The following is an 11,964-nucleotide window of genomic DNA, read 5'->3' on the forward strand; positions in this document are numbered from 1 at the left end:
GGTCATCTTGTCATGGGGGTTAGTTCTGAGGCTGTCTGGCTCCAAAACAACCTAAATTTGAATATATTCGCATTGAAAACTTTTACTTAGAAGGTAAAACACTTTCTACCGGAGAGGTTACCAACCTCAATTGGCTTATGCATCATATTGTGGAATGCATACTTGTAGTTGGTTCAATTTTTTTCTTTTTAAATTTTAAGAATAAGTAAGCTTGTATAAATGAGAAAGTTGGTATTTTTTGTTTGATAGTATATCTAAAGCTAAAAGTTAGGGGAATTATTAGGACAAAATGTAACGTGCATCATCTATTTTCTTCATATAACATAAAAATATAAGCAATTATTGTGTCTTCTTTCTATTTAGAATCAATCAATGTAATATACTAGACTCTAGTAGTGGACAAGATAAAAGCTAGCTGTCATTATTTCTCTTCATTGCATCTTAAAATATGCGCATCATCTTGGTTCAAATTTTCAATCAATTAATTACGTCTCAATTTTATTAATTATAAATAATAATATATATAAATATATATCTTGTTCCATTTTAACCATTCAAGGAATTCGTCTTAGTTTAATTAAACTATTTTTCATACTATTTTGCTCTATATTATAACTTGGCATAATATATAAATATGTCATTTAGTTTGGTCCTAACTGACATTTATGTCCTCTAATTTTGAGTGTGTATAAATAGACACTTAAACTTGTATAAAATTGAACAAGTAGACACATGCGTCCTATATGGTATAATACACGTAGGACACCACATATGACAAAAAATTGTCATGTAGAATGCCACGTAGAACAAATGTGTCTATTTATTTAATTTTATACAAGTTTAATGTTTACTTGTGTACACTCAAAATTAGAGAACATAAATATTAATTGAGACCAAATTAAAAGACACGTTTATGTATCATGACTTATAACTTTCTTCCTATATTAAGACTTGCAATTGATGAGCCTTGATTTGAATCTCAAATAAGTGTTTGGTTCAACTAAGTGTGATATTATATATAATTCGGTATGACTTTTTTCTTGGTAGATAATCATAATGTTCGAATTAGTTTATGCGTATTAATTTTATAGATATTTGCTATTTCTAATTCTGTATATCTAAGCTTAGATATGTGAAAAGAAATCACTTTTAGTATTTGCATTTGCTGAAATTTAAACTTAAAATCTTATGATTCTCAATTCAATTCATGCACTATTAAATCTAGCCGTTAATTACATAGTACAACAAACAACAATAATTAAGTGCCTCATATTCTAGCTATTATAAACAACAATAATTTAAGTGCCTCATATTCTAGTTATTATAATTTAGAATATTAGATTAGTGGACAAGTTGTGCACTTCATGGTTCACTATCTATTTTTTTTTGTATTCATATGTTTAATGTTTTTCCATGTTGTGTTCCTTGTATACTACTGTTCAACGAATCTGTCTTTCATCACTAATTCCACTTGTCACTCTATTACACACAAAAAAGCTCACGCCACCAATAAAAATGACAGATAAACTACTTTATCGGATTCATTTTAGTTATCGTGTTTATTAAAAATAACTAATTTAAAATAATTATCATTTTAAAAATAAAATAAAATATATTGATTAGTTATTTGTTTTAATTTTTACCCTTACTTAATTGCTATGGATAGAGATTAATGTGATTAAAAAGACAGTAGTATTAAATTAAGATAAAAATAATAATAAAGACTAACGTAATCAAATTAATTTTTTATTAAAATTTTTTGGGGCAAAAAAGAAATATGACAAATAAAATGAATTGGAAAAGTATGTATAGTTTTGTGATGACTTGGAGAACCTTGTTGATTGAATTTTGACATGTCAATTTAGGTCTTGTCATGTTTAACAGTGTTCCACACTTTATAGTATGACTAGAAAAGTCATCGAAATTTTTATAATATCTTAGAGGACAACAAGTGGTGTTTCCTATTTGACGTAATATAAAAAATTATGATGGAGTGATAAGTCGTCATGCTTTATTTTTGAATACAAGTCACGGATTTGAATATGCAAATAAAATCATTTTTGATCAGGAGTGTTTCACTTCATGGTGAAATTTTTTAACGTGATTAACCTAAATTAGTTGGATCTCAAAGTAGGTGGTAAGTATATACTCATCTTCATGATTAATTAGAAGTCTTGAGTTTAAATTTAGTCAATTTTAGTCGGCTTTCGATGTGAATTTGGAAAATAGAGCTCGAAAACTAGTATCGAATATCGAGTGAAAAAGCAAAAATAAATAAAAATACTTTGACGTGTAGTAGATTTTATCAGCGTTTTTTTACTGATAACTCATTTTACAATATGAAAGATTGAAGTTATATGCGTAGTAATTGAATACACATCCATTGTTTCAACTAATTTAATTTATACACAAGAAGATGATTAGGCAAAACTTTAATTAATTAATAGCCATGAATGATCATTGAGTGCTATCAATTTCTGGCCATTCATTCTGACATTGGATTAGTTAATACGTATTTAAAATATATTCATTCACAATGTAAAATAAATTTTGAACAACAACAACAACTCAGTGAAATCCCACAACGTGGGGTTTGGGAGGGTAAAGTGTACGCAGACCTTACTCCTATCACGGTAGAACGGCTGTTTTCGAGAGACCCTCGGCTCAAAAGAAGCATAAAAAGAGGTCAGATAAGACTAAGAAGTTCAAAGCAATATGGGAAAGCAAATAACGAATAACGCAAATAACGAAAGCTACACAGATAGAATAGAGTAATCAAAGTACAGAAAGTAATAGAGAGATACTAACAGAAGTCAGAGCAGAAAATATTATAGTGTGCTGATGCGCCTACTAATACGGAAGAATAACGAGAGAATACGGAAGAATAACAAGACTATGTACTAGCCTTCTATCCTAATATGTGTCCTCCACACCCTCCTATCTAAGGTCATGTCCTCGTTAAGCTGTAATTGCGTCATGTCGTGTCTAATCACCTCTCCCCAATATTTCTTCGGCATACCTCTACCTCTTTTGAAACCATCCATGGCCATCCTCTCACACCTCCGCACTGGGGCATCTGTATCTCTCCTCTTCACATGCCCAAACCATCTCAATCGCATTTCTCGCATCCTGTCTTCCACCGAGGTCACTCCTACCTTATCCTAAATAACCTCATTTCTAATCCTGTCACTCCTGGTATGTCCACACATCCATCTCAACATTCTCATCTCGGCTACTTTCATCTTTTGAATATGAGAGACTTTAACTGGCCAACACTCCGCCCCATATAACATAGCCGGTCTAACCACCACTTTGTAGAACTTGCCCTTAAGTTGTGGTGGCACTTTCTTGTCACATAGCACACCGGAAGCGAGCCTCCATTTCATCCACCCTGTCCCAATACGATGTGTGACATCCTCGTCAATCTCTCCGCTGCCTTTTCTGATAGACCCAAGGTACTTGAAACTACTTTTCTTTTGGATGGCCTGGTCACCAAGCCTAACTTCCACGCCAACCTCTTGAGGTGTCTCACTGAACTTGCACTCTAAGTACTCTGTCTTGGTCTTACTCAGCTTAAACCCTTTAAACTTCAAGGTATGTCTCCAATCCTCCAGCTAGCGTTAACTCCGCTATGAGTCTCATCGATCAGGACTATGTCATCCGCGAAAATCATACACCATGGCACCTCACCTTGAATTTGTCGCGTCAATCCATCCATCACCAAGGCAAATAAAAATGGACTAAGGGCTGATCCTTGATGCAACCCCATCACAACTGGAAAGTGCTCTAAGTCCCCTCCTACTGTCCTTACCTTGGTTTTGGAACCCTCATACATGTCCTTGATCACCCTAATGTACGTCACAGGTACACCTTTAGCCTCCAAACATCTCCATAGTATCTCTCGTAGAACTTTATCGTACTGTTCTAGATCGATGAATACCATATGCAAGTCTCTCTTCCTCTTCCTATACTGCTCCACCAGTCTCTTCATAAGATGGATGGCTTCTGTAGTTGAGCATCCCGGCATAAATTTGAACTGGTTCTCTGAAATAGACATGCCTCTCCTAACCCTCATCTCCACTACTCTTTCCCACACTTTCATAGTATGACTTAGGAGCTTGATACCTCTATAGTTGTTGCAGCTCTGGATATCCCCCTTATTTTTGTATAGAGGGATCATTACGCTCGATCTCCATTCTTTGGGCATCGTTGCCGTCTTAAAGATGACATTAAATAACCTAGTCAGCCACTCCAAACCTACCGAGTTCACTCTCTTCCAAAATTTCCCAAGAATCTTGTCAGGTCCGATCGCTCTTCCCCAGCGCATCTTATGCACAGTACCCTTAACCTCTTCGACCGTAATACTCCTGCAACACCCAAAATCGTGAAGCCTCCCTGTATGTTTCAAATCTCCCAACACAATCTCTTTGTCCCCTTCTTCATTCAAGAGTTTATGGAAGTACGACTGCCATCTCTGTTTAATGAGGGTCTTCTATACCAATACTTTTCCATGCACTTCACTTGATCCACATCGCGTGGCCTTCTCTCCCGCGCCCTGGCTAGCTTGAACAATTTCCTATCCCCGCCTTTCTCTTCTAGTTCAGCATAAAGGCGTTCAAAAGCTGTCGTTTTTGCCGTTGAAACCGCTGACTTCGCCTCTTTCCCCGCTATCTTATAAAATTCCCTATTCGTCCACTTCTCCACCTCATCCTTGCTTTCTATCAGCTTTGCATACATTATCTTCTTTGCTTCCACCTTTCCTTGCACTTCTCCATTCCACCACCAGTCCCCTCGATGCCGGCCATGGCTATCTGTCGAGACTCCCAACACTTCTCTTGCTACAACCCTAATACAACTAGCTGTCCTATCCCACATAGTGTTCGCATCCCCACTACTATCCCAGGCTCCCATATTTTTTGTTTGTAGTTAATTAATATTATATTTTAAAATAATTTGATGGCATAAAAGTTAATTATTTCATATTGTTAACATATAAAAGTTAAAATTATTTAATATAATGCTATGTTCAATCCATCATGTTTAGCAGAATGACAAATTTTCAATACTCATTATCAGACAATCACTTAATTCACACACGAAAAACTCCTTTTCGTTTTGCCTAGCCTTATTCATTTTTTAAATGTATTTTAGTGATAGATTCAATACGAACTGAACGATCTTTTTGATCAAATAACGTGGGGGTCTATGGTATTTCTTTTTTATAACATGTCTAGCCAAAATTCAAGAAAGTGATAGGTGCATGATAAAATTAAAAATACTTGCATCCATAATTTAAGTAATTGGAAGATGCACTACTATTTCAACTAATTTATGCATAAGAATGATTTAATGTTGTGACATGTCCTTGTCCATCTGTTTTAATCAGGATGTGACCTAATTTTCAATAAAAATGAATGTATATTCTGAAAATCGAGGTAGATGCATGTAGGATGAAGAAATGTTACGTGACATCGTGATTCCTCAAAAATATTAGAATTAATAGAGGTTAAACATAAATTAAACACCTAACCTCCTCAAGCACAGAAATAAACTAAGCCAATGGAACAAGGTCTTATTATCCAAATCGATAAAAAGTAAATATGATGTTTATTTAAATAATTATTTTATTTTTTTCAAATATTGACTGAAAAAATTCAGGTACACTCCTATTCGAAAATTATGATCAATCCTAACCAAAAAAAATAATATTAGTTATTTAATTTGTTTTTATCCGTCCAAAAATTTAATAGATAAAATTATTCATTAAGATAATAGATATTTGATAAAATAATCAAAATGCCAACAATTTTATTTTGTGTGAACAATGGGAATGCCGTGTGCATATGTAAGTTACTCTTGTTTGCCGTGTACATAATTCAAAGAAAGTTTTGGGCATTATTGTGGCTTATTTGTCAACCTTTTTTTCACTTAACTTGAGAATAGAGAATACTAGAAACTAAATTTAGTAGGTGTTTGAACATAATAATTGTGAAATTTGAATATTTTTTTTGAAAATAATAGAAATTAAAGTTGTATTTGTACATAAATATTAATTTGAGTTATGGTACGAAATTACTATAATTTTCACTAACATTACATTATTCTGAACTCATACTTTCAAAAGTACGATGAATTCAATGGTGAAAACATAATCGTTGGAACATTTAAATCCTAAATCTTCCTCTAATACTCAAGAAAGCCATCTTTGTAATATAGGTCCAATGGATTCAACTGAACTCATACTTTCAAAATAAGAAATAACTATAGTTTTCATTAACATTACATTCTAAACTCACAAGTACAATAAATTCAGTGAAGAAAACATAAACGTTGAATGTTTCAATCCTAAATCTGCCTCTTTCTCTCAACAAAGGCATCTATGTAGTATAGTTCCAATGATTCAACTGAACTAAACATTTTTTCTACACGAAGAACATACATAATCTGTGAGAAAATTACTATATTTCCACTAACATTACATTCTGGAACTCATAATTTCAAAAGTACAACGAGTTCAACATAACTCTTAACATTCAAATCTTGAATCCGTATCTGCTCCTCGAGAAGCATTCTTGATTCTATGTTTCCCTTTTTAGTTTTGTCTAGGTTTGTACTTCAACAACATGTTCCTAAGCTCAGCAGCATCCATTTCTTTAACATGACTTTCTGGCCTGTAATAACCTGTAACAGGATCTGGTCCCCATGAAGTTGTCTTGTTTGATTCCATCACATTGCTTCTAACAGCCCCAGTACCTCTTACACTACCAGAAACAGCACCTTGTGATGAAGCCGCGTATCCACGTCTGTATAATCAGAGACGAAATTAGAATTTAAAAACATTACATAAACATCGTTATATGCATATTTATAACAAATACACTAACGACAATGATATAAATGACCCCAAAAGTATAATCGAGAGTAAAATTAAGATATGTCGAAGAAAAAAAACAAAAACAAGAATCATACAACTCTGTTTCTTTTTCTTTTCTTTTATTTTAGGAGAAGATTGGAATTACAATTCTCACGGAAGAGATTTAAAATATGAAAAAATTAATTAGATGAAGAAAAGCTAACAAATTCAACATCTAGTTTATGAGTTCTGAATTTTATAAAAACGACTTCAAATGGTATAAAATAAATTCTAAATTTACTTTTTAACCAAAAGTTGCTGAATTCAATCAATCTCATATTCCACCTTCTAGACCCACTTATACAATATAATTTTTCAAGAGATTTAAATTATTAAAAAAAATAGACAAAAAAGCTAATGGACTCAACATTTATTATTATATATTTAAAATTAAACCAAACAAGAAGATTTCTAATTTTTAGGAGTCAACTTCAAAACGGCAATAACTAAATTTTAAAATTAATAGTTAAATAAAAATAACTGTATTCGACCAATCTCTTATCGAACGAATGAAATTCAGGTGAATCTATTACTCCAAAAAAACAAAACAAAGAAAAAATAATTGAACTTTTTTGTTTACCTCTGAATAGCTACAGAAACAGAGTCTACAACAAAAGCAGAGATAATTTTGCAGTTGGAGAAATAACGAGCCATTGTAAGTGCTAAGAGTCGATCGATAGATAATCAAATTAAAGCTGCAGCGGAAGAAATTGAAACTTTTAATTACTTCCGCAGCAGCAAATTTGAATTGTTTTTTTCTCTCACTTGCGGCGACTCTTAGCTGTGTTTATAAATGAAAGAAGAAAAATGTTAAGATATGAAAAAATAATGTGAGAAAAGATATGTATTTATAGACAAAAAATATGGAGGAAGAAGAAGAAAGAGTCAATTTTACCAGTTATTATTATTATTAGAGTTGTAAATGGAGACGCGTTAATGACGGCTTCTAAGAAGGTGAAAAGGTCTTTCGTTGCTACTGAGGGCAATCTCAATCGGAGTCGGATGCGGGATTTAAATTTTTTTATGAGATCGTTTGCTAGGTGGATAGAGATAATAATTTTAAAATAAAATTTAGGATTAACTTTATCGTTTGACGTGAGGTATTAGTTAATGTAGACACTATTTTTATTTATTGTTTCATATAGAAGGTGAGATAAAATAATTTTATGAAATATTTTTTTCTTATTCCAATCTTGTGTAACAAAATTTTATAGTTGAATGAGTTCATATTTGATACTCCTTCTGTTTCAATTTATATTCCTTCCGACTCAATTTATATAACTTATTCTGATTTAATATGAAATTTAAGAAAGAAATAAAAAAAAAATGAAACTGACTAAAAATGAGAGTAAGTCATATAAATTGAGATAGAGTATAACTTAGTTTGACTTGATACAGAATTTTAAAAGGAAAGAAAGACTTTTGAAATTGTGATTTAAAATATGTCATAAATATTTGTGTGACGAATATAAATTATTTTATTAAGGATAAAATAGACATTTTAAAATTGCATTATTATTAAATATAGAAATATATTTTAGAACTAATTAAAAAAAAATAAGTCATATAAATTAAGACAGAAGCAATATTCATCGCAATTTTAATAAAATCTACTCCTTGTTTTAAAATATTTGTCACAATTAAACGATATAAATTTTATTTTTTATTATATTAAGATGTGTTAATGTTGGCTTCTAAGAAGGTGAGAAGGTTTTTCTTCTTAATCAACACCTAGTCGTTGCCTCTGAGGGCCATCTTAAATCTCGTTAATTCAGAATTTGAAATTTATCAATTTTTAAAATATTCTTTAGTTATACTTTGTTAATTTATTTTTATTTATTCATATTTAATTCGACAAAAATGATAAATTTATTACATGGTAAAGGAAAAATATATCTTATACTATTAAAAATAATTAAAATACATTTTTCATTATACTTTTAATTCAAATATATCTTTTTTGTTATATTTTCGATCTAAATATATTCCTCTATTAAAATAAAGTGTGTCCTCGTTCATGACTAATCCAAACACTAAAATAAAATAGAACTCCCTATGTTCAATATATGAAATACTTTTTATTTTAGTCTATCTCAAAAAAAAATTATACGTCGTTGTTTATTTTAATTTCAAAAATTTTATTTCATTTTAATAAAATCATTTATAATTATACGAAAATTTATATAACGTCGGCATTTGCTTACTTTTCAAGATTCTGGAAGCAAAACTGCAACGTGTCTAATTCTTAGTCAATGCTTTTTCTCATTTGTTTGACCAATAATTTACATTTCAGTCTTATATGGACACGAGTAGAATTGAGAGAGTTAATAAAATTTTTATATAATTTTTAAATATTATAGTATTTTTAACATAATTTTTAAATAATATATGTTACTATTTTGTAGCAATTTATGTGGCACATATGAAACTTCGAGAGTCAATCAAATTTTCATATGTTTTTTTAAAATTTTAAGTTGTTAATTATTCTCATTTATAATACTCTTAATTAACATAATTTTCAAATAATATATGTTCCCCTCTCTCGCGCGCACGTGGTACATGTGAAAATTTGAGAGTTAATCAAATTTAATATGTTTTAAAAAATATTTTTAAGTTGTTAATTAATTATTGTGATTTATAATACTCGTAACGTAATTTCCAAATAATATATGTTTCTCTGTCCCAGTTTATGTCGCATATTTGAAATTTTGAAAGTTATCAAAACGTAATTTTTCAATAATATATGTTACTCCCCCTGTCCCAATTTATGTGGTACATGTGGAATTTGAGAATTTTTTAGATTTTTAATATGTTTTTTTAAATATTTTAAATTGTTAGTTATTGTGATATATAATACTCTTAATGTTATTAAGTAATTTTTAAATAACATATTATAGTACTATTTTTATCATAAATTTAAATATATAGTATAATATAAAGAAAAAGTAAAACAAATTCATCCCAATTTACGTGATGTATTTGATTTGTGGTATATTCGATTTCCTTAAATTCCTAGAGTTATTCCATATGCCAGAAGTTTAAAAATTAAAAGTTACCAAATTAGACGATAAAAGAATCATTCTAAAAAATCATTTGATCACCATATATTTTTATTATGCTCACATTTACCATTTGATCGTATCACCAAAATGCTATAAATACAAAATAATGCTATAAAATATTAAATAGATGATAAAATTTTTTTGGCATTATTAAATGTGTGCATTAGCACTTTACCTTCTTTTTTTTGCAGCATTCACTAATTAGAAATTTGTGTTTGTAAAGGTGACACCACATTGGGTCAAACAACTATCATTTAAAGATATTTTAAAATATCTTTAGATGATATATTTGTGTAATTTAACGGTGGCATACACAAAAATTCAATTTATTATAAAATCTCTAACTTCATTTTCACTTTGTATCCACCACTCCTCCTTTTCTATATAAAGATACTTTCAAATTGATAAATTTTAATAAATATTTTCAAACTATTTTAGTCATTTTAATAAAAGAATAGTTTATTAATATATTTTTTCTAAACGTATCACTTGTTTATAATTAGTTTCAACTTTCAACACTATTATCAAACATATAAATGCTTACTTATAAAATAAATTTCAACACTTAAAACCTATCAATTTTCTACCATCGACTAATCAAAACGGATTTTACATGTTCTTTTTAATAAAGAAAGAAAAATGTTGCAATTGATTGAATTATTTGGCCCTTTGCAATGCAAGCGGACAGCATATAAATTATTATGCACTAAATTAAATGTTTCTTCTTCTTTTTCTCAAGAGTATAATCAATTAAATTAAGATTTAGTCAAACGTTCATTTTTCCTTTAATATATCATACTTTCTTAGTTTAAAAAAAATAATCTATTTTTTTAATATGTTTTAAAAAGAACAACTCATTTCTTCTTTTTTGGTAATACTTTAATTTTAGCTTTCTATTTAACATATTTAAGTCCACAAAATTAAAGAATATTTTAGTACATTCAACATACTTTCAAATTTTAGTTATGCAACTCTATAATAAGTCAAACTAAGTCATTCTTTTTAAAACAGGGAAATTATAAAGTTTTGGAAACATGGTGGGTAGTTGACCCAAAAAAGTAAACTGAATTCTTACACTATATATAATGAGTTTGTTTGTTTTTAGTTTTTCACCTATTATATTAGTTATTGGGCCAACTAAAATTGGATTAAGTCTCATATTGACATATAAACCGTTCTCCCACAAAAATGACTTCATACTTAACGCTGAACAAGGTTCGAATGTCAGATTATTTGAATAAAAATGAATGTGTATTTATCACAAACTTTTATTGATAGATTATAATGAGCTTTTACATAAACTATAATATTTTTAAAAATAATTTAAAAAACCAGCTGGCAATTTTTTTTTTTTATATATATATATATATAAAATAATTAAAAGTCAAGTATATTAGTTGCACGATACCAATGATTAAAGTTGATTACTAAAAGAGTTTTTATTTTTTATTTAATTCCTATACTAATAATGCAAGGATTATAATACATGAATTGTCTATGCGGAGGATAATCATGAAAAAGATTTTTATTTTATTTTTTCATTCGATGTCTGATACTCGTATTGAAGTTCGATTAAATTTAAATTTATACCAGAAAATTTCATTATAAAATACTCCCTAATAAAGACGATTTGTACCTAAGAAACTCAAAGTAGAGATCTCGGATAGTCATGAAAGGATTATTATGTATAGAGGTGGAATTAGGATATTTAGGTTATGAGTTATAGATTATCAACAACTTATTGTGTTATGGATAAATTTGTTTATATATATTAAAGTGAATTTTAACTCAAATAAAGAATTTGATTGAGCTAAAATTACTAAGTTTTATCGAATTTGTAAGCGAAATTGTAGCTCCACAAGCCCCTTAGATATATGGTGATTAATAATGAAAGAATTATTTTGCGGTGATTAATAATGAAGAGAATATTAGACACGACAATATTCTTGCTATACTAACAGCAAGCATATGCACAATATGGTTTGTTTC

General features: G+C 29.6%; 1 protein-coding gene across 1 annotated transcript; it reads right to left on the reverse strand.

Annotated features, from left to right (window-relative positions):
* Positions 1 to 6,243: 6,243 nt before the first annotated feature.
* Positions 6,244 to 7,768, reverse strand: LOC129901609 (protein SENESCENCE-ASSOCIATED GENE 21, mitochondrial-like). Its single transcript, XM_055976854.1, has 2 exons — positions 7,494 to 7,768; positions 6,244 to 6,803 (listed from the first exon to the last, which is right to left on the reverse strand). Exons 1-2 carry the CDS (start codon positions 7,565 to 7,567, stop codon positions 6,593 to 6,595), a joined length of 285 nt encoding a protein of 94 aa, XP_055832829.1. The 5' UTR covers positions 7,568 to 7,768; the 3' UTR covers positions 6,244 to 6,592.
* Positions 7,769 to 11,964: the final 4,196 nt, after the last annotated feature.

Source organism: Solanum dulcamara, chromosome 8 (assembly GCF_947179165.1).
Source record: "Solanum dulcamara chromosome 8, daSolDulc1.2, whole genome shotgun sequence".
In the NCBI taxonomy this organism is placed as follows: domain Eukaryota; kingdom Viridiplantae; phylum Streptophyta; class Magnoliopsida; order Solanales; family Solanaceae; genus Solanum; species Solanum dulcamara.